At 43.4% G+C, this 27,358-nt stretch overlaps 1 protein-coding gene across 13 annotated transcripts in view; it reads right to left on the bottom strand.

Moving 5' to 3' along the window:
- Positions 1-27,358, bottom strand: part of Dst (dystonin) — a 400,583-nt gene that overhangs the window by 131,411 nt on the left and 241,814 nt on the right. For 12 of the 13 annotated variants that reach the window (XM_055606512.1, XM_055606422.1, XM_055606436.1 and 9 more), the window contains 22 exons: positions 27,170-27,297; positions 22,874-22,967; positions 22,430-22,584; positions 20,694-21,156; positions 20,482-20,610; positions 20,269-20,346; positions 20,003-20,164; positions 19,810-19,914; positions 18,311-18,406; positions 17,301-17,426; positions 16,616-16,768; positions 16,272-16,426; positions 15,994-16,120; positions 14,590-14,773; positions 13,482-13,639; positions 12,937-13,115; positions 12,401-12,539; positions 10,398-10,591; positions 8,937-9,099; positions 8,199-8,282; positions 7,309-7,416; positions 6,750-6,848 (listed from right to left, as the gene is read on the bottom strand). In XM_055606512.1, coding sequence (XP_055462487.1) covers positions 6,750-6,848; positions 7,309-7,416; positions 8,199-8,282; positions 8,937-9,099; positions 10,398-10,591; positions 12,401-12,539; positions 12,937-13,115; positions 13,482-13,639; positions 14,590-14,773; positions 15,994-16,120; positions 16,272-16,426; positions 16,616-16,768; positions 17,301-17,426; positions 18,311-18,406; positions 19,810-19,914; positions 20,003-20,164; positions 20,269-20,346; positions 20,482-20,610; positions 20,694-21,156; positions 22,430-22,584; positions 22,874-22,967; positions 27,170-27,297 — 3,279 coding nt within the window. Of the gene's footprint in view, positions 1-475; positions 3,188-6,749; positions 6,849-7,308; positions 7,417-8,198; positions 8,283-8,936; positions 9,100-10,397; positions 10,592-12,400; positions 12,540-12,936; positions 13,116-13,481; positions 13,640-14,589; positions 14,774-15,993; positions 16,121-16,271; positions 16,427-16,615; positions 16,769-17,300; positions 17,427-18,310; positions 18,407-19,809; positions 19,915-20,002; positions 20,165-20,268; positions 20,347-20,481; positions 20,611-20,693; positions 21,157-22,429; positions 22,585-22,873; positions 22,968-27,169; positions 27,298-27,358 lie in introns of all 13 variants that reach the window. The other variant, XM_055606501.1, reaches the window with a different exon arrangement.

The following is a 27,358-nucleotide window of genomic DNA, read 5'->3' as shown; positions in this document are numbered from 1 at the left end:
AGACTCAAGCTTTAGCAACTGGATACCTTAATGTAGTACGCAGGAAAAGACTGAAATGAAGCCTGGCCCCAGAATATGCTAGAAATTGAAGGTAATAGTGGATTCTTCTAGGTTTTCTTTTCTCCCTCTTGAAAAGGGAGAGACCTTGCACAGGCTAGGGAGGCCTTCTCCCACTGAACTGCACACACAGCTATGTGCTAGATGTTTTTAAATGTTAGCATTTACTCCTATAGATATAGGAGCTTATCTAGCACATTTATGTCTGACCTCAAGCATTCATAAATCGGTGGTAACTTAGAATAAATGTGGCCAAACTGCTGGAAAATTACTGTGTTATTTTCCTCTCAGGACTACACACAGCTAAGCATTTAAAAACTGTTAAAAATCTAGTCTTGGAGAGAAAAAAAAAAAAGAAAGAAAGAAAGAAAAGAAGCCTGACATGATAGAGCTAATAAGGCCTCAGAACAAAGTATACCTCTAAAGGTGTCAAAAGCGTCACCAATTCCATTTCAAGCCTGTCGTCTTGGTACCTAACGGGTGGCCTGGAAGTACGCAGGGCTTGGTCTCTCATCTTCTCTACCTCAGACAGTCTTGGAATGGGATTTTTCTCATCAAAAGTGATCTGCAGCTCAGTGCTGGTCTGAGAAAAATACTCTGAGTAGCATGGTTGGCTGCCTTCCTTGTCCAGCAGAGGCCCTGGCTGTCGGAACTGACCCTCCTTTGGAAGTTGTTCGGCAACCCTATGCTGCCATTTTTCTTCTACCTGCTGTGGTTCCCGAGTCCATCTCAACAATGGAGATCTGGCCGCTAGGTTTAGGTGTCCTGGGTTCCCAGAAGTGGTCTCTGCGGCAAGGTGGCACTCTCTCCCTGCCATATCACAAGCCGGTGTGAAGGTGTGCTCTTTGGCCGTGCTTTTTTCTTGAATTTCACACTGGAGCAAAGCTAACTGGTGCTCGTGCTCCTTTACCCGCTGGTCCATTTTTTGCTTGAGGCTCTCGACCTCCCGTCTCTGGGCCGCCAGCTCCTCCTCGAGTTTGCGGCATTTCTGGGAGTGGTCGGCTTCTCCGTGGTGCCCCTGCCGCATCTTCTCTCGGTAGCACTGAAGCTGCCGTTCCAGTTCTCTGATGTCTGTCTCCCAGAGCTTTGCGTTCTCTTGCGCTCGGCAGTTTTCTCTCTGGAGAGACACAAAGTCGTGCCTGATGCCCGAGATGTCATTCTCGGTGATGACCTTGGCCTCCATTAACTTTTCCATCTTCTTCCGGAACTCATCGGCTGAGCGCTTGAATTTATCCGACTCTTCCTGGAGCAGGACCATCTTCCTGTGGGCCATCTGCTCGTCGATGGTCTTCAGGTGCAGCTCATCCTGCACCCTTTTCAGCCTGTCGTTCAGCTCTTGCACCTGAGCTTGCTGCAGCTGTGCTCTCTGCTCCTCCCGTCGCTTCTCCTCTTTGGAAGCACTGAGCTCGGCACTCAGGCTCCTCACCTCCTTCGCTGTGGTCTGGATGATGAGGTTCTGCTGGTCACATTTCTGCTTAAACTCGCTTACTAAATTTTGACTTTGGGCTAGGTCGTCCTCCAGGCTTTTAATTTTTCTGTGGAACTCCTGTTCTGTTTTCGTCTGTTTGTGCAAGTGTTCGTTGGTGTTGCGTAGCTGATCTTTAAAACCGTCTGCTTGCATCTGCAGCACTTCGCATCGCTGCTGGATGGCTTGCTTCTCGAGAACTATGTTCTTGGACTCCGCCTGGATTCTCTGCATCATTAGTTTGGTGTCACTGTTCTGCCTGGTGAGCTCAGCCACCTTTTGTTTGAGCATTTCCGCACACTCGTTGCTCTTCTCCAATTCTTCATTGAGCTTCTGGATTTTATCGTTATTTTCTTTCTCAGCTTGGATATTCTGAAGCAGCTGCGCATGGCTCTTCTCAAACTCTTCTTTTAGATGATCCGATTTTCTCTGACAGAGTCGTCGCCTGTCATCTGGGGAATCCTTTTCATCCTGTGAGGACTGAGCTTGGGAATTTAAGTGCTGAATGTTCCTCTCGGCTTGTGCGTGCACCCTGGTGATTCTGTCGACTTCTCTCTGGAGTTTTCCTTTCTCGTGATGGAGAGATTCTAATTCCAACTGATAGTTGTGCTTTATTTTCTTGAGATCATTAGCTTCCTGCCTGACCTCTTCAGCTTTGTCTGTCGTTTGGTTCAGCTGCCTGCCAAGTTCTCTGAGCTGCTGGGAATACTGTTCCTGGACCTGGTCCTTCCTTTCCAGATCCTCCTGGAGGCACCTGAGCGTGTTATTGGTCTCATCCAGTTTCTCTTTGAGCAACCGAGCCTTTTCCTCAGATGAAGACTTTTCGAGCTGGACAGCACTGAGCTCATACTTCAGCTCCCTCATCTCCTTCTCCGCCTTTCTGTTGGCCACAGTCAGCTCATCCACCTGCTGCTTAAGCTCCTCCTCTTTCTGTCTGTCGAGCTCCTTCTGGGGACCTGGCCAGCATGATGCAGCCCGTGGGACGTTTTCTCTGCATGAATGCTGAATCTCGGTTATTTTTCTTCTTGCTTCCAGCTCAGTCTTCTGCTTTTCCTTCAGCTGCTTCTCAGCCTCCCGCTTCTGGAACGCCAGGTCCCGCTCCATCTGCTTCACCAGCTTCAGGAGCTCCTCCTCGTGGTCCCGCTTCCGCCGGAGCTGGTCCGCTAGGGCCTGCTTCTGCTGCTCCAGGTCGCTGAGGCTGGAGTCCTTCCTCCGGAGGCGGTCTTCCAGCGTTCTTCTCGTGGCGGTGTTCTCCTCCAGCTGGCTCCGGGACTTGCGGAGGTTCTCCTCCACCGCGGCGCGCCTGGCCTCGGCCTCCGCCGTGAGCTGCCGTACCCGCTCCAGCTCCCGCTCCGCAGCCTCCTTCTCCCGCACGCTGCTCTCCAGCTCCCGGCGGTACTGCTGCGCCTGGCTCTCCGCCCGCAGCTTCTGCAGGGCGATGTCCTCCACGGTCCTCTGCTGCTTCCTCAGCTCACTCTCCGCAGCCTCCTTAACTTTTGGAAGCTCCTCCTCTACCCGAGATTTTTGTTTCTTTAGCTCAGCTACCATTGTTTCCAATTCACTGATCTTTCCTGTCAGTTTGCTATTCTCAACCATGGTTGCTTTCTGACGCTGCAGCAGGTCTGAATACGCCCCGTGTTCAGAACTCTCCTGAGACCTTTTCATCTACGAGAAATATTGAAAGTGTCAAAGCCGTTCTACTGAAATAGACTGTGCAGTCTCAAGACCAAGGGAACTCAGAGCAGCAGTCGCCACCAGCACCAGCCCCTTCAGAGCAGAAGCCTCAGAAATCCAGCAGTGAGGAGACAGAGAACCTGCAGGAAGGTTTCCCAAAGAACCCCTTTTGCCCTTCAGGAGTCATTTCATGTAGAAAACTAGCTAGCTTGAGGTTTTGAAGCAAGAACGGATTCTCCAGAATATGAGTGGGGCCCCAAACTTTTATGGATGTAAGAATTAAGCTTTACTCGAAATGAATACCCACTCTGCTCTCACATACAGTGTGGTTCTGTCAGCTTAGAACCACCACCATACAGGAACCAAAGAACACAAGATTTATCTTCCAATAGTGGGTCCAGTGGAAATTAAACATGATACTCACAGTTCCATGTTTGTGATTAAAGAAACAGAACACCAGAACAGAGAGCCGAATTCAGAAATAATACTTTTAACACGGGCAAGGAGAACAACATAAAACCTTGACATTTCTAAGTCACTGTTTATGACAGCAACTGTGACAGTGAGGATTGCTAATGCAAAGGCAGCTCCTATCTCTGATGGCTTTGAAGGAGACGAGATTCAAGCACTCACAGATTTTGTCATCATTGTCACTGATGGGCCTCATCTGAAATCCATTTTCTCAAGCACCTTTAGATTCCCCACAAATATAAAGATACTTGTGAAATATAAAGGTTTAAAAAATATACCTAGGGATTCATATCCATTTTATCAAATAAATATAAGAGAACCTTTTAGCAGCTGGGAGGCCTGGGAAACTAAATATTAACCGAAACACTACATGTTTAGACTAGTTGACAAACACATTCTAGTTCTCTTAGTTAATATCATTAGGATGTATCAATGTAGTAGCTTTGTATCAACTGAAAAAATAACTGCAATAAGAAAACAGTGTAGGTAGGAATACGGGAATCACTTTATAGATATGATTTGTTTCAACTGCGATATATGTGAATTTCAAGAATTTAATTTGTAACACATATTTTTCTTCCCCCACTTTCCTGGTCCTCAAATTTGGAGCTTCAAAGCTCAGCTTCCTTAATCAACCTACCCATGGTTGTTAATTTGATGCCACAGAGAAACACACCCATCACAGATGCTATGCTCAATGGTGCATTTCTTTCCATTCTGTGTCAAAGTGGACCTTTAGAACATTCTGGATATTTAAAACATGAGGTTTTTCTCAGGGCACAGATGCACACCTGGAATCCCAGTACTCAGGTGAAGACAGGAGAATATAGAATTCCAGGCCATTGTTCTGGGCTAACCAGACAGCCACTGCCTCGAAAACAAAAATGAATTTTTAACAATTCTTTTGAGAACCAGTTCCTCTTATTCTGAAACAGCTTAGCTGTTGCCATGTTATCTTGAGCCTTTTCCTCTTGGTCAGATTCTGTTAATCTCAGCAAAAAATAAAATAAAATCTATTGCTGAGTCTTCAATCTTAATTAAAGTCATTTTAGTAGTTTATTAATAATTCTATGTGCTCTGGTAAACCAGAATTTTCATATATGCTTAAAATTACTTCTAATAATTTAAGTCAATTACTGATTTTTCATTTTGTAGACCTCAAACTTACTCATGAAAATCACTTTCTCAAAAGGTCTCTCAGCTCTATGTAGACGGATCAGTAACTTACAGAGTTGGGCCTTTGCCTCAGCTACAGAATTTCTTTACCACATCAAATACAGACCTAAGCCAATGTTCTAGTTCTCTAACATGTGGTTACTTCTGAAGGTTTCATGTATCTTTGCTTGTAGGTTCATGATGACAAATTGTGCTTAGTAGGCAAATTTTCCTGTGGATCTTCAGGACTATGTTTCAGAACTACTACTCTTTTGGGTTTAAAACTTAAGTTACATATCTTTTGTTTGTTTGTTTGTTTGTTTGAGACAGGGTAGGGTCTCTCTGTGTAGCCTTGGCTGTCCTGGAACTAGCTCTGTAGACCAGGCTGGCCTTGAACTCACAGATATCAGACTGCCTCCTGAGACTGGGATAAAAGGCGTGTGTACCATTCAACCAGCCAAGTTACATGTTTTTAAAGGACATTCCATTAATATTATCCTTAAACAGAAGAGTACTGAATTTTATTTTAAATTACAGTCTTTGTGTGTCTTCAAAACTATATTGTTTTTATTTTCAATTCACTATAAACCTTTGATGTTTTGGTAATAATTCATATTTAAGTCTTTGAAAATATCTTTGTTTCTATCTTATTGCAGGAATTGAGCTGAGTGGCTCACATATGTATAATTAAATACATACTGTGAGAATAGAAAATAAATTAAGTGACTTCATATTTAACAACTACATATAAGTCTTAAAAGACATGTTCACCATTTAAAATGGAATAATATCTCTCAAAATGTAGTGAAAATAAGAAAATTCTCTCACCATGAAAAAGTGTATTATATTTACTGAGAGAGTTCTGAGTGCTCTGGGCTCTTTTGTAGGCATATAGGAAGCTTACAAAAGAGGTTATAAAGCTGTGTGAACAGCTATTAGAGGGTTAGTGCAGAAACTCTGAACAGACGAAAACAGTTTATAGAAGAGCCACATTTTCAGAAGCTAAGAGAGTAAGCACCATCTCACAGGCTCAGACAGCCTTTTGTTCTTTCAATACATAGGTAGCACGATAGCAGGTAGAGATAGACTCCTGTAGAATTTCAACAGTCCAATTGAGATGTCCAGGTCCCAAATTTTACCGTTTATACATTTTAGCATTCTTGTAACTATTTTTGTCTGTTCTGGGATGAGGAAGAGAAAGGCCATCGGAAGAACAGAGCACAGAATAATCCTTTCATAAATAGAACCGACAGGCTTTCATGCAATATAGTCTTATAAGTAATTTCTTACTCTTCCTATTTCTCAACACAACTTTAAATTCAGGATCACAGCTGCAGAAGTCCTTCATTAGAATGATACTTACCTTCTTATCAATTCTTAAAATGCCCACTCTTTTATACAAATAATCTACTACTAAGTTTGTCTTAATATAATTTGCAATAATTTTAATTCTTTAGAAATTCATATTAATTCAAGATGCACAGCACACACACATCCGTGTCGCACATCTCTACCCACCCCCTATGAGCAGCAACTGCGCTTGGGAGAAGTCCCTTCTCAGCTGCCAGGAGGCTGAAGGAATTTCTGCCCCAAGCTGACTCTTCCCGCTGAGACAGACCACTTACGGCACCAAGTCTATCATGTTAGGGTTCCGACGTAACTGCTTTGGAGGCTGGACCTAAAGCACGCTACGCAAATATTCCAGTCCACCTGAGGTAAAAGTTTAAAACGCTTTTGTTTTGGAGAATCTAAAACAAACAAACGTCTAAGGCTTTCACTCTTTTCCAGTGTAAGCTTCTAATTCACTACTTGCGCACTGGCTGTCAGCCATGCAGATCCATGAAACTTATTTCTGCCTTCCCCGACACTGCAGTTACAGCTCAGATCTCGTTCCCGTGTTCCTCGGGCGCTCCCTGTTAGTGGTTACCTCCTCCTCTTCCAGCCTTTTCAGCGAGTCGCCGGCAAACTTAACATACTGTGTCATCAGAGTGACCAGGGCGGTGTAGCGAGTCCGCAGGTCCATGAACTGCAAGGCAGAAGAGGTAGAGCATCATCTCTGTGCTCACGAGTGGAGCGAACCTCGAGAGACGCCCGCACTACTGACGGGGCTTCGGAAAATAAAGCACACGTTTATCCAACAGCGACTGGCTGCCCGCCTGTACACCACACTAAGTCATAACTTCCTTCTAAGTTTAATCATTAAGTTTCTGTATTAGTAAGTTATCTTGATTTTAAAAGCGTTTTTAAAGAGACTTAATAAAATGTAGTAGTATGGCACTTTCTGTCGGGGTGACTGAAAAAAATAAGAACTAGCGGTGACTAGGTAGGCACAAAATTGTGATACAACAAAATTCCATTAAATCATTTAAAAATAATGAAAACGGCCAATTTTATATTAGGTATGTTTTAACATGATAAAAGGTAAAACTTTAAAGAATGTTGTTTCTCTCTTTTCTGCCCGTACTCTGCTCTTCTCTATTTGTTACCTCTTGAATAATGAGGTCTGCTGAGCTCTGTATCCGCCGCCGTTTCACTGGTGACTTCTGCTGTGAATCGACCATGGCCCTGTAGGTCATTGTTTGCAATTCATAGTCCTGCATAAAAGAGTCAATAGGATACAATTAATTAAAGCAAAGCCTGAGAGCTTCATTCCATAGTGACTGACCCCAGAAAACTGGTAATTAGTTCACTGAAATAATTTTTAAAAAACGAAAACTACATCTTGTTGTTGTTTGAGACAAGCTTCTTCTGCATAGCTGTCATGGAGCTCGCTTTATAGACCAGGCCCTCAAATGCAGAGAGATTCGCCTACTCTGCCTCCTGAGTGCTGAGATCACAGGAGTGTGCTACCACTGCCTGGCTTGAAAGCTAAATTAAAAAAAAAAAATCTATTTAATTCTGGAGATACTTGGAAGGCAGAGACATAAGCAGAGACATGAACATTGACTGTAAAAACATTTGCTGTAGAATACTCTTGGTGGCCTCGACTTACTCCACACCAATCCCAGAGCTGTGCAGCAGGGAAGCTAAGGAAGAATCAATGTTATCTTATAAAAATATGACAGTGACTTTAAGTAAAAGTTAAATGTTCTCTCAATTTGGAATTTAAAAAAAAAAAAAAAGGAAAGCAGTAAGAAACAAGTTTCAGGGCTATGTGTCTGGGGTGTGTGAATTTTCACGCATTCACGGGATAGAGGAAATGAAGCAGCCACAGGGCCATTACCTGGATCATTTCACAAAGAATTATTAGTAAGTACAAAAAAGGATCAAATGAGAATTTTCTCCTTCTAAACAGAATGAAATGACCTAAATCGCTTTAAAAATAGAGCATGAAATAGCTGACTAGGAAATCTGCCTAAGGTACATGACCTCTCACCTTTACTGCAGCTGAGTACTGCTCGGCGTATTTCTGACATTCGTCCATTCTGCTCTGCTTCACCTCTATCTCAGACACCAGCATCTGTAGACACAGTTCAGAGGGAGAGTCAGGAGCTGGACGCCAGCCCACCTCGTGCTCAGGAGTGAAGAATACCCACCCCCCCACGCCCCCGGGCTCTATGTCTTATGTGTGCCTTGACTTAGAGCTAAAGAACAAACTCCCAGCAGAAGACTCATCTACCTCTGTGAGGCTTTCAAAGCAGAAACAAGAATTACACAGAGCAGACTTGGAGTCCATCCTTCTACCCACTCCAGATGAAAACAGAGTTAGAAATCACTGGGTCCTAGCGCTAAAGCGAAAACCTTAAAACATTCAACTTCCCACCAGTGTGGCCGGCTGGGAGCCGACATACTACCTCAGGCCACGGTCATTAACTCCACAAGCGTAAACTATGTTGCTGGTACACGGTCAAGAAAACTCGGACCCAGCCTATGTAACCTATGACGGTGAGGGGGGAGACAACTGCCCCAGCACACTGCTCACTATCTATGCTTTCAAAAATGACTTCTAGGGAGTAAAAATCAGTGTAGGGAGGTGTGGGGTACAGAATTCTCACATACATTCCTACTCCTCTTGGTTGTCTGAGTGATTGCCTGCTCTTCTAGCACAGGAGAGAAGGTGAGGCTCATGACCCCAACCTCAGCCAGCACCAGTTTAAGCACTTCCTTTGTGTACCTTCTGTTGGTTCAGCTGTAGGGCTAGGGCTTTGCTGTTTTCTGGCTGATTTTCCTGAATCTTTCTCTGGGTAGTTTCAATTTGCTGAATCCAGTCATCTAGAGGGTGATAGGAATCTCTGTAGCACTTCAGCGACTTCCCAATTCCTTCTAAGTCCCGCAGCCTGCGAGAACAGCAACGGTACAGTCAGGTTCCAGCAGATGAGTGAAGGGTCAAGGAAGAGGAGGACGAAATAAGACCCAAGAGCCACTAAGTACAATGGGGCAGCGCCCAGCAGTGGCCTAAGGCATGATTCCTGCAGCACCCACACAGTGTCAGGGTGGACAGAGGCTGTCTGTTCCTGGAGCTGATGTTTATATTGGTGCTGTTTTACTACGGCACTAAGACTGAAGCTGAAAAAGCAGTCAATTAACCATCACTATCATCAATCGACACAGCTGCGGACTGCCTCAAATAAACAGTTCACCTGTACTATTTATTTATTAGATGGACGGTTCAACATGGTCTCAGAGAATATCTTCCAGGAACTGAAATTAAATGCCCTTTTCTATGATTTTAAAAATCAGCACATTAAACAAATTCATCATGTGTTTTCCAAAAAAATAATACATATGAATGTAACTTCATTTCTTGAGTGCAACTATATCATAAAAGCATTTAATTTATATTTTCATACACATAAAAATAAGGTGACTACTTATTTCTATAAGATGAAGCCTAAATCAATTCCATTTTCTTTTGTGTTTTTAATTCTCATTGAACAAATGATTCCTATAGTCTTTCAATCTCAATGAAAATAAACAACAGATTGTTTCGATTTCTTAATTTCTCTTAGGTCCAACAAAGATTGCCATGTACGGTCCAAGAAATAAGCTTATGATTTATGTTAACTCACTATTGTTTGAACATTGTAAGTTAGTAATAGCTTTTAGAGCATTACATTATTATTTTTTTAAAAAAACAGATTATACAAATACCAGGCTAGATGAGCATTTTTAATTATACACAGAGGAGAATGTTCTTTTTTCTGGAGGCAGACACATAGCTCAGAAGTTAAGGACACTGGCTGCTCCTTCAGATGACTTAGGCTTGATTCCCAGCACCCACACAGAAGCTCACAACTGTCTATAACTCTAGTTCCAAGGGAACCAATGTCTTCTTTCTATCCCTTCAGGCACCAGACTTGCATGTGGAATACAGGCACGCACACATTCAGGTAAAACGCCCATATACATAAAAACAACAAAACCAAAATCTGAAATAAAGAGAGAAAATGTCTCTTTCAAGTTACAGGTTTTGCTGAAGAGAGTATGTAGGAAAGAAACGTAATTAGGGAACGACCCTGCAGTTAACACATTAGCTCTGGACTGTCACTTGCGGCCTGGTGGGGGCAGCTTAGACACTGCCCTCTGTACACAAAGGGCACCCAGCCTCCATGTCCGCTGAGCAGAAGGGGCCCACCTGTTGTCGATCTGCACGTGGACACTCTGCCACCTCTCCACCAGCTGGTCTGCTTTCTCCTTGTGCCAGTCACAGTCAAGGTCCCGTTCTTTGTGTGTCTTAAACATCTCATCACTGATGGCTTTTGCCTTCTGCAGCTCGTCCTCCAGTGCATGAAACACCTCTCTCTTTTCATCTACTTCTGTCCGCCATTGCTAAAATACATGACCCAATGAGCATCATAAAAATTTATCAACACGTTATACAGAAAACACATTATTTACCTCATGTTACAATTTATTCATCATTTTGTGACATACAACTAGGTGAGGAAAAGCCTATCGTATTGAAAATGTATCAGGTATAATGTTATAAAATGACTATTATCTAATTGTGCTTATCTCTGAAAAAAATTACATTTTACTGTGAGAGACACTTTATGTCACTTACTGGAGGAAAAGCAATCTGCGAGGGGAAGGGCTGACAGTTCAGAGAAATGCATCAACACACATAAAAAAAACCAAGTATGCTAAATTTGTATTTTTCAATTAAAGATTATAAAATCTAAAAAAATGCTTATAAAATCCAGCCTAGTAGAATTCATGTGTCAATAAAACTAAGTATATCCTTTAAGGAAGGCAGTTGCCCCAATAAAAGCCCTTTTCATTGTTTATAAATGCTTTTAATTCCATTGTTTAAAAATTAATACAGGCATTCAGATGACTGAGAGAAAGTCAATGCTTTTGCAACAGCCTTGCCAAGTGCTTTTCATACAGAAATACAGATATAGGGACAGTGAGATGGCTCAGGGGTTCAGGGTGCTTTATGTTTTATGAGCATGAGCTGAGTTTGATCCCCAGAATCTATACAGTGGAAGGAGAGAACTGAATCCTGTAAACTGAATCCTGTAAAGTCTCTTCTGACTTCCACAATCATGCATGCACCACGGCATGTGAGTGACATATACATGTGCACACAGACATGAACACACATAGACAGACACAGTGTTATTTTTAAAATAAAAAAAACATAGAGTTCAATGATAAATCTTTTTTCTTTCTTAAAAATAACTTCTGGGGCTGGAGAGATGGCTGAGTGTTTAAGATCACTGGCTGCTCTTCCAGAAGACCCAGGTTGTATTCCCAGCAGCCACATGGTAGTTCACAACCATCGAAACTCTAATTCCACAGGATCCCATGCTCTTTTCTGGCCCCAAGCAACACTACACACAGACTTGGTGCACAGAAATACATGCAAGAGAGACACTCATACACATAAAATTACAAAAAAAAAAAAAAAAAAAAAAACACCTTTAATAAAATATCCCTCTACTTAACTTCTTTGATATTTTAAAATAACTGCCCCTTATAAGCAAAAGAATCTACTATACAAAATTTAACTTCTGGTACCAATTTATCTGGCTGTCAATATGAATCCACTAGGAAAAGTTACTGTCAAAAGGTTCAAACCTCAAACAAGAACACCTCTGTGGTGGTCTGAATAACAATGGCCCCGCAGACACATACATATGAATGCTTGGTCCCCAGCTGTTGAGACTATTTGGGAAGGATTAGGAGGTGTGGCTTTGTTGGAAGAAGTGTGTCACTGGAGGTAGGGCTTTGAGGTTTCAAAAACTTTGCCAGATCTCTGTGTTAGGCTTGTGGGTTAAATGTAAGCTCTCAGGTAGTGTCATGCCTGTCTGCCTGTCTGCTGCCATGTTCCTCACCACGATGATCATGTACTCACCCTCAGAAGCTGTAAGCAAGCCCCTAGTCAAAAGCTTTCTTTTATAAATGGCCTTGGTCATACTGTCTCTTTATAGCAGCAGAACAGTAACTTATACTAAAATGACTGACTTTAGTCATTCACAGGCAGTTGCAAAAACATGAAATGGAGACAGAGCACAATCAGAAACACATTCTACATCAGTTTACTTAGTGCTGGGTGTCTGCAGCTTGAGCTCTGTGCTGGAGAAATAATTAGAAATATGACCTTGGGACATGTCCCAGACATGAGGCTCTTACCTTTAAGGTACTCATTAAATTCTCAATATTATTCTTGTCAGCTATAACGGCTTCCTCTTCACACAGTTTGGTTTCATACAGTTTGACAAGGGCTTCTGCAGCTTGAGTGTTTTTTAGAACCAAATTAACTGTTTTTAACCTTTAAAGAGAAATAAATACTAAACCATGCTGTTTAATGCCCCCTCTTTTTGCATACTGTACAAAATACAGTCATACTAAAGCATCATTATAACTCAAGACATGGCAACACTGACTGGCCTCCTGTATGTCTGGATTCAGTTGGCTCTTTTCCTGATGGACCCCACCCTATGTCCCACCCCAGGTGCTATTTACACAGATTCCAACAGAAGACAGTTCTTAGATTATGCCAAGTATGAGTGGGAACCGCTGAAGGCTACAAAAGGAGACGACAGCAATCTCTGAGGACACCCCCCTCGACATGGGGAAACATCACCAATCCAGTTTCCTAACACAAGCCCACCGTTCACCGAAAGCAGTCAGAGCGGGGATGACGTGGCGCTGACATGCTGACATACTTCTCTATGTACGTGGAAGACATGGAGTAGATCTGACTCATGCTCTGAACGACCGCACTGAGCTCCGATCGCAGGGTGGGGACAGAAGGGGAGTCTGCTGCTTGACTGAAGAACTCTTCACACTTGTTTGTGATGGTTGCTAAGTCATCTTTAAGCCGCTCCAGCTCTTTCTTCAGTTTCTAGTGCAGAAAACAAACACGCATGTTTCTTAGAGCAGCTACAAACACACTTTACGTTTTATTAGCAACATAAGTATTTGTGTAACTTTTTCTTTACCAAATAAACAGAAGCATGCATTCCAGCTTTACAATCAGCAGTGTCTTTATGGTTCAGGCCCTTGACGTGGATAATGGCTCTCACGGGCTGGGAGGGCACCTGCCTCTGCGTTTCCTAAGTCAGAGGCCGACCTGAGTTGCAGGACCTTAGTCCACATCCAGCAACACATGACAAGTGGACCTCAGCAAGGAACTGAAGCCATGGTGAGCATGCAGGAAATCAGGAGCCGATAATCCCTGGTTTTGTTTTAACACTCACGTAACTCCTACCTCCTGCTCTGTGATTCTGAACATGCTTTCATGTAGATCATCTCTTTCCAGGGGAGTCCGGATCTGCCGAATTAGGCGGTCCTCACAGCTCTCCAACCGAAGCCGGATGTTGCGCACTTCCGAGATGTAAAGATTGTATGCGGACTCCTCCTGTTCCTCTGTGAAGGTAACACCATGCTTAGCGCGTGACCCCTCCTCCCCAGGAAGCCCTTGTCCAAGTTTCACTACAGCAGCTCTTACTGTCAGCAAACCAGAAGTTCCTGACAGCACAAGACATAAAGACATAACCTTAAAACGGAAACCTTAAAGCATGAATGTTAAAACTTAAAAAGCCCTAATTTCCTTGAGGCCATTTAAAATACTAACTTACCACTGAAACATCCAGAGGAAGTAATACACTACAGTTCCATATGACACAAATATGAATTATATGCTATAAATTAGCCATTAAATTAATCAAAAATTCAAAAGTAAAAAGCAGTTAAAGAATGTGTTAGTGGGGCTGGAGAAATGGCTCAGCCGTTAAAGGCTAGGCTTATAACCAAAAATGTAATAATGTGTTAATGTTTTAAGATTTCAAAACACAAAATATTACTAATAAGATCATTTGTTTCTAAATAGTATGAAGAGTTAAGACTGAGATTTTTATTAAATAAACTTAACTAAATAAAGCAGGTTGCTTTAACTCCTGGGTAAAACTGAGCATAAGAAAATACTCCAATCTTTGGCGATCGCTAAGGGCCCTCACTCTTGAGTGTTGCCCTGTAAAGAACGGCAAACGCGCTTTACACACATGTGGTAGGAGCTCCTCATCTGTCCCATTCTGCGCTGGCTCCTTAGTAACCTCCCTGTTTAGAAAGGAATGAACTCTTGTAGCATCTTCTTCCTTCACAAGTTTTGTTTGTTACTGGTGGTTCTGGGATTGAACTCAGGGCTTCACGCATGAAGGCATAAGCTCCTGAGTGATAGTCCCTGCACAAACACGTCTATAATGTTCACTAATCTTGCTCACATATCTTAGTCGACTGATGCAATATAGCCAGGACGGAGAATGCCAATCCTAGGGGAACCTCCTGCAGGGAACACAAACAGGCACCGCACACTTTACCTCTCTCTGCAGACTTGAGAAGCTCTTGATAATACCTCCTACACACATTCACTTCCTTTTCTAGCTGAGTTACATCCGAGCCTGAAAATATTTGGGATTCCTGGCTATCCTCCAGAAAATCTTCCAAACGAGACTGGAGGTTACTGAGAACCTGCTGGTGTTCGCCAGGCAACATTGTCTTTATCTAAAGAAAAGAAAAGAAAAAAGATCTTTTGATTAATGACGTAGTGCGCAGAGTTACACCTGGGTGGGACGGATCACAGATGATGTCACGGTATTCGTCAGCTTGCTCGCAGCTAAAGGAAACATCTGAAACTAATATTCTTTTATTTACTTCAGGAGCATAGCCTATAGCAGAGTAGAATTATAGTTCCCTATAAACAGATGAGGGGAGATGAGATTTGGTACTTATATGACATGGAATAAGGAAATTGTAGGAAGATGGAAGGACTCAGACTAATCTCAGAACGATCAAAGCACCGGTTCTCCCTCGTGTGGAGCCCAGCCTACAGTATGTGAGCAGATAAGGAGACAAATATGCATGTGTGTACAGCATGCCACCCAGAAAGGAGAACTAGGGCCTGAGAGACGGCTCAGACGTTAAGAGCACTGGCTACTCTTCCAAAGGTCCTGAGTTCAATTCCCAGCAACCACATGGTGGCTCTCAACCATCTAAAATGAGATCTGGTGCCCTGTTCTGGTCCGCAGGCATACAAGCAGGCAGAATGCTCTACCAATAATAAATAAATAAATCTTTAAAAAAAAAAAAAAAAAAAAAAGAGAACAAGACAGGGCACCAGGGGTCAGGAAGAACAAATGCAGGCAAAGGACACTGGAGTCATGACAGAAAGTATAGAGCTAATTGTCTTTCTAGCTTCCACTCTTACATGGATTTTTAGGTTCTGGTGATGGAGAAGTGAATTAAAAAGATGCTTGATGGTGAAAGCATGAAATCGAATGTAAAGCACCGCAGCTTCAGAATGGCTATCCTAGCCACACAGAAGTTCCTTGAGGTATACAGACTTTGAGTCTGTTAATTTGGGGTTATGATTTTTTTTTTCACTTTCATGTTCTTTACAATACTACGATAAAGTTTTAATTGAAAGAAGACAAGTAAGGAACACTGATGAAATTAAATGGGTGAAATTTAAACATACCCACTCTCTCCGCCCGAACACCTAGCTCTGGCTTCTTACCTTCAGGGAGCACTGAGCAAGGCAAGATCTGCAGATTCCCTTGCCTGCGGAGCAGCCTCATCTGACAAGCCCCAGCAGCACTCACTGAGTCCCGGCCAGCCTGGACCTGCGGGCTCCGCCCACCGCAGAGCAAATGCAAACTTCACCCCATACGACAAGGCACCTCGAATTCCGGGACACATGGGGTAACGTGCACCTTTACACTCACCGAGGCCACGTCACTAGCCCGAATTCTGTCAATCTCGTTGACTAGATAATGCCAGGAGACCACACTCTTCATGTTTATGTGAGACTCATGCCACAGGGTGAGCACACTCTGGTACTGCTGCTCAATCCTGAAACGTACACAGGAAAACACGGATCGTGACCCTGTCTGCGCCTTTCTAAACGGCCCCTGTGCAGTTCTAGCGCCTTCCAGGCCAGCGGGTCCCTGGCAAAGTACTGGTGGCTTCTTTAGCCTTTAGAAAGTGCCCCAGCCATACAAACCTGTTGGCAAAGTCAAGGGCTTCTTTGTTTGGTGGGGGAACCGTGAAACACACAGATGGAACCATGGCCTCGTTCCCAGTGGGACTAATGACTTTCCATTTAGCACGGTGGGAGTTGTTTGCCAGAACACATTCGTCGTCTTTATAAATGGTTATCTGGTTTTAAATGAGAGGAGAGCTGAGGTCACCATTAACTTATCTTCTTCCATACATACACAATCTTGAGGATTATTATTACTTTTTATGACACAGAGAAAAGCCTTCTAACTAGGAAGCATTATGACCTCATTTTTAAAACACATTGATGAATGGCAGAATCTGGTCTGCTTTGAGGACTATGGGTACCTCGATCTGTCTGTAGTCACAGATAGCTTTGATGGGGATGGATGTTTTGAGCAGATTGTCAGGGTTCCTTGGCTTCAGCTGCACGATGGTCTTGGCTCTCCCCATCAGGCCTGCCACTGAGCTCCGGTACTGTAGAAGCTCTTCCTTCTCTTCCTAGTCAGGAAAACATGGTGGATTTTTAAAATTAATGATTAGAACTCTCCATTCTATAGGGACACACTGCAAATAAAACTTCGACACTGAAGTGTGCGCTGACCATTGGACCATACTTTCCACATCTCACACTCCCTCCTGAGTTCCTTCATTTGGTCTGGTATTTGTTTTTTCCTTTCTGGCATTATTATTATCTAACCTTCTACAGACATTTTGCTTTTCAGTGTACTCTTGTGGAGCTAACTTTTCATATCCAGGTACCACAAAGGGAAAGTGATTCCTGTCTGTTTTATTCACTGTTTTATCTCCAGACATGAAAACTGCCTGGGAAAAGCAGGTGTGTACCCAGGATGTGCTTGTAGAATTACTGTCTCACACACCACTGCTAAGGACGTTTAAACAAAACTACCCAAAGGCTTAACTGAATGAGACGCTGGTGTGGATGAAATAAGACCCTGCACATATAAACATGTAACAGAACACTAATCTGCCCTGTTAAGCGTGTGACAAAGCCCAGCCTGTGCATCAGTACCATGGACTCCTGCACGAGGTCTTCCAGTCTGTGGACGCTGCTGGATCTGTCACAGCTGTACTTGCGCTGAATGGCATCTTTCAGATTCCTTAGGTAGTCAGTGGCTTCTTTGGCATCATTGAAAAACTAAGGGAAGATGAAACGTGGCAGCTGAAGCCCACTGAAGGCTAGTAAGGCGCAGGGTTGTTATACCTGGCTGCCCAGGCCCCTGTTCGACCCTGACACACAGTTAACAGCACCACCCTTTTTGGAACTGAAAATAGCCCTTGCACTTGGATGGCTACAGATGCGTATTAACCACCCAAAGTGTACCTGCATAGTATGTACTATGATTAGGCTCTATAGTATTTTGCTTGAAAGTCTGTTTTACTTTAGGGGTCAACCAGTCTTTTAAGTAGGGGTGGGATTTTAAAAATAATTAATTAAAATTTCTACAGAATGAAATGAAGTCTTTATTCGGTTGACTCTGAAAAAAAATATCGTTCCTTAATGTGAGACAAATTTGTAGAATGATTTGTACAATATTTAAAGGTCTTTTAAAGGATTTGTTCTGAAGTGTGTGTGCATGCACGTGAGAGTGTGTAAATCAGAGATCAACAAATTGGATGTTTTTTCATATTTCTCCACCCTATTCTTTTGGGATAGGGTCTCTCGCTGAACCTGGGGCTCTCTCATTTGGCTAGGCTGGCTAGCTGGAGAGCCCCAGGGATCCTCCTGCCTACACAGTCCCAGGCAGCTCACTTTCTTCTCTTTCTTTCCTTTCTTAAAATATGGTTTCTGAAGATTGACCTCAGGGAAAACAATTTACCAACTAGGCCATCTTCCAGCCACAGGACTTCATCCTTAACAGTTAAAGCTTGCCCCGTAAGACATGAAAGTAGCACTGAGACCCTGTAGAGAGAGTACTGGTTCATTCCCCTGTGTGCTCTGCACACGTTTCTTTATGCCGTTTCTGCACCGCAGCCCGAATGGCAGCGCTGAATGTCCAAGCCGCGAGGCCGCACACGCACCTCAAAGTATGCAGCGTTCTCCTGGATGTGCTGCTCCACGCACTGGCAGAGCTGCAGGACCCAGCTCCACTGTGTCTGCATCGCTGCCCTGTATGCCTTCGAGAGAAAACACACGCTGAAAGCCAGGGCAGAGAGATAAAGAACAGAGGACCAGCCCGCCTCCAACACCGCCAAGCGTGCGCTCAACAACAAATGCGTGCATGGCGTCTGCGGTCTCATCTCCCACACCACGAATTCTGATGCGCTTGCTTATTGTTTTCACTGTCTTTCTTCTTTCCCTCCTTGCTCTGAGACAGAATGTCACAGCCCAGGCCGTCCTCAAGCTTGTGGCAACCCCACTGCCCCAGACTCTCATTACAGGCTGGGCAAGCCATCATGGCCAGCTCAACGTTGATGGCTTCAAATCATATTCTACTATCCAAAGAGACAAAAAAACAAAACAAAAACAAAAGCCAACTCTTTTTTTTGTTGGATAGAACTGAAGTAGAGAATTTTCTTATATGAGAAATTATCTCTTATTCAGCTGGTCTTAAATATAAACATGTAACTTTAAAACTAGCCTAGATAATTTTTCTCAAATTTCTAATTGCTTGATTTTTTTCTTAATATACGAGGAAAGGCTATTTTATATGGAAAGTTTACATTTGAAAGAAATACAAATCATTCCCTCTATTTATGAAGTTAACCCCTTCTTAGCACTTGGTCACTGACCCTCACACCTGATTTTTAAAATACTAAGTATGCTTTCTTCTTCTATACTACCCCAATTTTTCCCTTTTCTGGATTTTTAGATTACTGACCCAAACAATGTGTGTTAAAACAGATACACAGATCTGTAGTTTTCTTTTGCGTTTTGCCGCAGAAGATTTGAGGGGGGTAGAAAATGAAGCATCTACTTTTGTGTCAATGCAAGGTTTCCTAAAACTTTAAAAACTCATCCATTTGAATGTTACTACAGCGTGTGTCTCTCAGGAAGGAAATCACTGCTGTGGGGCGCACACGCCTAGCTCATCATCAATTGTGCCATTCCCTGCCTCCCAGAAGAGGGAGCTCTGCAAGCCATCAAGCCGAGCTGAGCCTGTCCCTGCTTCCGGGAAGGAGCCACTGCTCCTGAGCGCAGGGTTCAGGCAGGCTTTCCTGCAGACGTACACTTAGCTGCCCGTGGGAATCTAGCAATATATCATATTATTTGCTCCTAAAACTAAGCTACATTTCTGTTTATTACACACGGTAAGGACACGTGCTAACACAGAACACCCTTCCATCCCCGTCAGATGAATTTCCTCACAAGCAGCTCCACAGGGCCTAAGGGAAAAAGCTGCTACCTCTATCCTAAGAGACAGTTATGGGAAAGATCAGTACGATTCGTTGGGAAAGTTATTTCTGAGCCAGACTGTAGTAAACGCTCAGTAGCTTGATTTTTTTTTTTTTTAAATAAGCAAAAGAGGTGTAAGGTTGAAGCTCTATCAGACCTCAGCCGGGCCCTCTAGCTTTCTTACCTCTATCGTCAACCGGGCTGGGTGGTTTTCTAGAAGCAGCTGCTCTGCGATCTCCTGGACAGCTTTAATGCTTTCCTCCTTCTGCTCCAGTTCCCTCATTAGCTCCTGGCGAGGAAGCAGTAAGAAGCGTATGAGAAGAGGTGGCGGGCCCCTTCAGGTCTGGCACAGGTGCCAGAGTGTGAGGCTGACTCACCGCATGGTAGCCCTTCTTCCGAGCAACGCTCGTGTTCCTCTCACTCCAGTCATAAGCCACCTCCTCCTCTTCTTTCTCATTCAACCAGATAAGCTCATTAGTTGCCCGAGTAACAAAATTATGGAGAGTATCAAGGTGCCGCTCCTGGTTTCTGGATGTGTTCTTTTTAAGGGAAACCATTGTAAGAATCAGACCGTCAGCATACAGACATAATAGAAATAGAACATTTGAGGCAAACAAATTCAAAAGGAAAAAAAAAGCCTTACCAAGAGTTTTGCATACTGACTCTCTAATCTGTGCAACTTATCTGTGTAAGAGAGCTTAAGAGGTGCTGTCATCTGAATCTAAAATATGAAAGGAAACACATGGAGGTCAGGCATCTTAAGTTCTGACTAATACCAATTATCAAATTGCTGGGTCTTTATGTAGAAAGAAAGTAATACCAACTACAATGAAATAGTTAAAAAAAATTCATATACCTCACTAATTTTAGCTTCTTTAAGGCTAGACTCAAAATCTTCAATGGCTTGGTGAACATTTTTATGGTTTTCTAAATGGCTTTCGACACTTGGCAAGTCTGAGCCCCATTCAGTGTGGTCCAGCTGCACCTTGAATAACAGAATACTAGTTTTAAAAACAGCAAGAAGAAGAAGGTTCAGGAGTAGGACTGGAAAGCTGAGGTAAACATTACCTGCATCTCCTCAACCCAGTTCAAGAGATCTTGAACGAACTTCATATTGACTTCTTCTTCTGTCAAATTCTGATCCAGCAAAGATGACTTCAGCAGTGGTTTTCGGATCTGCATGAGCTTCAGCGTCTGTAATGAATTTGGCTCTACTCCTAAACTGAAATTTGGAGCTACTACTGAAGGGAAGCCAGGTGTGTAAGCTGGAGTGACAGACGGAGTCAGCCGGGAAGTCATCCCTGATGACAAGCCCGAAGTCACACTAGAAGAGGTCAAGGAAGGTGTTAAACTCTGGGTGAGCCCTGAGTTCAAACTGGGGTGTAGGGTCTGTGCAAATCCTGAGTTTAGACTTTGAGTGATTCCTGATATCATGAGCTTGGTTTGTTCCGTGGTCAGCATTCGTCCTTTGCTGTAAACGGAGGCGCATTCATTCCTTAAGGCCACAATTTCATCACGCAGCTTTGCAACCCTGCAAAGAACATGAAGAGAGATGAGGTGTGATAGGAAAGGCCGAGGCAAACTTGCTGGCCTGGCTGACAGACCAGTACTGGCTCTGCAATGGTGCCAGTCAGGTGGCACCACTGCAAGATGCTAATGTAGGGGCGCCGAGAAGGCGCACAGGAGCTCTGCTTTCAACTGTTGTTCTGCAGACCTGCACTGCTTGATAGACACCTGTTTTAAGAACATCATTGAAACCACTGTGGTAAAAATCTGCCTCAAGAGAGGAAAGGAGGGTGGCAATTGGGGGAGGGAGGGATGGGGCCACCACAAAGATGTAAAGTGAATAAATTTTTTTTTTACCTCATGTTTTGTTTTCACTGAATAGCATACTGTGAGACCTCTCCACATTGTTAGTCTTTATAACCATCATTTATAAGGAACAAAATTATATGCCATAAAGTGATGGTTCTATTATTTGATATTTAGGATAGTAACATTTCTTATAAAATATTTCTGGAACGAACGTAAACTTTTCTAATTTTATATACTTAGTATTGACACATAGAATAACGGTTGGCTCTTAGAAGTGAAATTTTTTGCTCAAATGTGATTTACAAAGTTTACTGTCATAAGTACACTGAGATGGTTTGCCAGGCTCTATTCTTTCTGCTCCCATAGCCTTCTCAGCGTGGGTTCTGTATCTGCTGCTCACTTTTTTGATGGTCTTTTTTCTCCTTGAGGCAGAGTCTTGCTATGTAGCTCTTGCATTTATGATTCTTCTACCTAGGCCTGAGAGCTGAGAATCCACGTGGGGTGTCATCATACACAGCTTTACCATCTTATACACACATATTTTTCTAATGTTTGGTCATGACCATTTTCGTATTGGAGTAAACAAAAAAAACCTAACTGAAGATGAGAACTTTTCTTAAACTAATTCCTCTTTTAATATTGAAATGAGAATAATAATTATTTTTATATTTTATTATTATTATTATTTGGAGGTCTGAGGATCAAACCCATGGCCTTAACTATGCTTAATTAAATATTTTCACTCTACCTCTGGGTCACATCCAACGACCCACATCCTACATGTTTCAAAGTAAACATAGACATTTAAAATATTCATTTTAATGACTCCAGTATTTCTGTGACAGCAAATGTTGTATTTATTATAAATGCTGATGCTACTGAGTTCTATCAAAATACTACAATTCTCATTTAATAATTACTTTTACTTTGTAAACTCCCATCACGTACTCCCCAAACGGATACTGAAAAGCAACAGGGACGGCTCCCACCTCTGCACCAGCTGATCTGCCTGGTAGTACTTCCCGTCAATCAGAACCTGCACGTCAATCACATGCTGGCGGAGAAGGTTCTCACACTCAAGAATGTACCCGGCGATTTCTGCTTCATTCTGAAACTGCACTCCCGATTCTAATCTTTTGGAATCCTACATTTAAAAGAACTCAGTATTAATTCTGGGAAACCAAGGTCAAAACCAGCTTTAAACTTCAAACTCCAAAATGTCAGAAGGGAAGCCAGTAGCCATGATGGGCTTTATTTATTTTGGAGCACATATATGTTTTCCTTTCACGCTCTGCCTCCCAAGAGAGAAAACATCAATCATGATATTCCAAAGTCTCTGCAGAGGACAAGGCCCGGGAGTCGAGGACCGCTCCCAGCTTACCCAAGCACACACAAGCCCTCTGCAGCAAGCCCCGGCTCTGAAATCAACTTACAGACTGGAGAGCATTTCGGGCAAGGAGCAGTTTGTCCTCACAGATGACACTGTCCCTCTGAACTCGGGTAGCGATCTGCTGCAGCATATCCAACCTGAAAGGGACAAAAGAAAAAAAAAATTCTTCTTGAAGTCAAAGAGCTCACCAGTCCTGAAACACAATCCTGCCAGGGAAGAAAAGCCATCCTCACATCGATGACTCCATACCTGTGTCCATCAAAGGACTCATTGCCGAAGCTAATGCAGGAGTTGATCAATGTGGGGCCACAATGAACAGACAGAAGGTTCTCGTTTGAATCTAGACTGGTCCGAGTACTGGTGGTGTTAGTAAATACAGAGTCGCTGCTACGATAGCTGTAGCTACTGCTCTGCATTTTCAGTCCTGAAATAGTATCCTAGGACCATGAAAGTAGGACTGCAGAAAGCTCAACTTCTCTACCTGGTGAAGACTAGCCTTGGTGGAGTGACACGGCTTTAAGGGATCCTTACTTAAATATGCTTCAACATGCATATGCAACACTGCAAATACTATGCTGGTAACTATTCAAAAGAATCATGCCTACAGCCATTCATTTGCTTGCTGAGGTTTGCCTTTTGTAGCCTGTCTTAAAGCCCTGCAAGTACAGACACAGCGGGACGGCTGGGCGTCACTGGAAAAGATATGCCAAATATTTTCACTAAGAGTCATCCAGCTCCAACCACCTAAAAAACAACCCGGGTACCCAGGAACCCAGGTATCACCAGTAAAGGTGATTCTATCAGTACCAAGTGCCAACTGAAAGGATACAAAGCTCAGATCACAGGTAAACTTCTGCAAACAGATGGCAAGTGCTGGGTGACACAAAGCAAGAAGCTGGGATAAGCAATAAGTCAATAATCAATAAACCAGCAAGTGAATTTAGCGAGAAACAAAATCTGTTCCCGTTTGCCCATCCTGTCATTTGTTCACCCTGTTAAATTAACTGGAAAAACGGTCGATTACTTTTCTTTGAATGGTGGACCCTCTCAGTAATGCTACGTTTTAACCACTGCAGCTCACATTCTACAAGCCGAAAACTCGAAGCCGAGTATTGGCTCAGTAACTGCAGATGTGTCTGGGCTTGCTTCTCCTTCACACAGACGAGAAGAGGGCCCCAGAACATTGATTCTTTCCTGTTTGTCTTCCACACTCTCCAAGCCACATAGCTAAATCTGCAATACCTAGTCTGTGCCAAAAAAAAAAAAAAAAAAAAAAAAAAGAAAACAAAAAACAAACCACACCCAACAAAACAAAAAAAATCTTGTGTCAAGAAAAATAAAAGTTTTTACCCAACCAAGTTCCCAAATATTTCCCTACCTCCAACACTACAAAGCCAAACTGATGTTTCTTTGCTCTGAGTTAAACATTTTAATGTTCTAAAGACATTTAAATGCAGGAACAGCTGCACCTTGCACTTACTGTACAGTCACTATGTACTAGGAGACTGTAAACATTTTACACACACAACCTCATCTCATATTCATAACCACCAAATGTGGTTCCAGACGAGGAAACTGAGGCCTAGAGATTTAAGACCGTGTCTATGATCACGTGACTTTCCGGCTCAAGTAACAAACTTAATCCAGAGCAGACTGGCTCCTGAATCTTGAACCCTCAAGTGCTGTTAGCTCACTGTTGTGGTTTGAATGCATCTCAAAAGGACCATGTGTTCGAAACGCGATCCCCAGGGCAGCACACTGAGATGTGAAGAGCTGAACAGCAATTAGATCATGAAGGCTCAACCCTTGTGAATAAATTAGTGTCAGTATCAAAAGAGCAGCATGGTTGCTGCTCCAGTGGATGGAAAGGAGTCTGGCCGCTTGGCTGTAGTGCTTCGGCGAGCACCTGAGCTCTCCTAGGCCTGCCTGGTCTCCCACCTGCCACCCCACCCCACCCTCCTTCCCTTCAAGGCCCGTCTGCCACGTGCGGCACAGGTGCCAGCACCAGACTGAATTTCTCAGCCTCTACAAACTCTGAGTCACCAATGTCCTCTTCTCTATTTCTTGCTTTAAGCACAGGACACAGCATTTTATTTAGCCCACGCTGTCCTGCAACTTTCCACGCTCCTGTTTTAGCTTCCCAAGTGCTGGGCTTTCACAGACTTGTACCTAGATACACAACCCTAAGCAACAATGTTCTTTTCTGTTACCCAGTCTGTAGCATTCTGTTGCAGCAAAGACAGTGGATTAAGACACACATTAAAATTCAGATACTGCTATAGTGACTAAAAATCTACCTTTTCTCTGTATCTTAAAGTCAAATGATTAATACCTCATTTTAATCATCTGTAAGAGCTATAGCCCATGCATTTGAAGCTCATTTGGATTCTTCTGTTCTGTCTACAGAGACATTGTGACTTTACACGTTAACAGGAGTATAACTAGTAATCATGGGCTGACAAGCTAGACTTGCCTTTGTATCTTTAATTCATTATTACACGCCAGCATTAAAGTCAGTGTGCGAGACAGTAAGAATGCAGCTACACTGAGCCTCTCTGCTACGTGCCTGGCATTAAGCAAAGCACTGGTAAGGGACCCAAATGATAGCTTGTCTCCATATTCTTAGACCTGATGTCTAAGAAACAGGTGGCTTGGAGGAAACATGAATAAATATGAAATTACAACCAAGGTAAGCACTCTGAAAACTACTCATCAATACTTAGCCAAAAAAAAAAAAAAAAAAAAAAAAAAAAGGCCTGTAACCCAGCCTGTGACAGTACAGGAAGGAATATGGAGGCCGAGGTCTGAGAAGGGTTACGAGTACAGAGGAAGAGGGAAGGGAAACAGATTCCCTGCCACAAGAACAGGCTGTACAAACACCCTGGGAGGAGAGGAGGCTGGAACCCAGGATGCGAGAGCTCGTGAGGGACAGCCTGAGTGCCTGCTCTGCAGCCAGAGAGCTGCCTGAGCACACAGGCCTTCAGCTGTAATGGGGGAGGGGAGGACAGAGAGCAGGAGTCTCCTGTACTACAGCAAGGTGGCAGGATAGCCGTCACAGGAGATACATCCCCGTGACATGGCTGGGCATGCATGCAGCTCAGTACAGGGGACCTGCCTAGAAATTCTAAGAGCTGGCCTAGAACCCCAGCACTCGGTGGGGGTGCTTCCTGAAGGTTAAGGGGTACTTTCTTGGGCAGTGAGGTACAGTCAGAGCAAGAGAACGTGCAGTGCATGACAAATTTGTAGGCTAAATTCACAGTAGAAGGGGAGCCCAGACCGGCATTCGCTGTGTGTTTCTGTTGCTGTACTTGAGACAGGGACTCGGGTAGCACAGGCTGGCCTCTGACTCAGTACATGGCCAAGGGAGAATGACTGTGAACTTCTAATTCTTCTGCCTTCGCTTCCCAGCTGCTAGAAATTACAGGCATGTGCCACTGCATGCAATTTTATGCAGTGCTAGGGATGGCCCAGGGCTGTAGATGCTAGACAGGCACTCTGCTGACTGAGCTACACCCCAGCCTCCCACTGTCTTTTAAGTAGAAGTACTTCCACTGCTTTGAGAGAAGGTCATATTATAGAGAAACAAAATAGCTAATCCCTAAGCCATGAGCTTCCAAACCTGGGTCCTGGTAACAACTTAAGGGTCTTTTGAGAAAGACTTCTGGGTGCTTTTTTTCCTTTTAAACTATGATACCTTATTAGATGAGACTCCACACAGTAATTCAGCCTATCAGGTCCTTTAAACAGTCACTAAAGTGTGGGTCTATCTGACATGGGCTTGGCTGCCTGCTTTTGCATCCTGTTCCCCTGCTGGGCTGACTTGCCAGCCTCTATAGAAGAGGATGTACTAAGGCCTGATGTGACTTGATGGGCCATGGTGGACTTGTAAGGGGATAGGGGAAAAGGGGAAGAGGGTGAGACAGACAGAAAAGAAGGGAGGGGCCTGTGATCAGGATGTAAAATGAATAAATTTATTTAAAAAGAGTTCTTGTTACCATTTCTAGATAAGGAAATGGAGGAACGAAAATACAAAGAGACTTATCCAAGACCATACCAAATAAATGGAAAATGTAATTTGTGTGAGCCTCAGGTCCCAGAGAAAGGTCATGTCTCAAATAACATGGGGGACAGTATCTAAAGAAAAACCCAAGGCTGAACTCTGACCTCCACATGCAAGTACACCTAAGTGCCCAGGCAGTCATGAACACACACCAAGTAAAAAAAAAAAAAAAAAATCAACTAAGCAACCAAACAGAACAAATGCCAAGTTCTAAGAGCGTGAGAATGGAGAGCCCCTTGCGGCGGGCTGCACAGGGCTGCACAGGGGACAGCTTCCTACCTCTCCACCTCGGGACGAAGCGCCTTCTCCCGTTCAAGCATGGCAATGATGAGTTTACCCCACTCCTTCTCTATGTCATTTGGATGATAACCTTGGAGGAGTTTGATGCGGCCGAACTCTATCCATATCTTAAGGAAACGAAATAATTAACATAAAGCGAAGAAGTGAAAACAGTTGAGAGTATGCTGG

The sequence above is a fragment of the Psammomys obesus genome, unplaced genomic scaffold (assembly GCF_907164565.1).
Source record: "Psammomys obesus unplaced genomic scaffold, mPsaObe1.curated_primary_1811, whole genome shotgun sequence".
NCBI lineage: Eukaryota > Metazoa > Chordata > Mammalia > Rodentia > Muridae > Psammomys > Psammomys obesus.
Note: the sequence above shows the minus strand (reverse complement) of the source record. Positions and strands in the feature narration are given on the sequence as shown.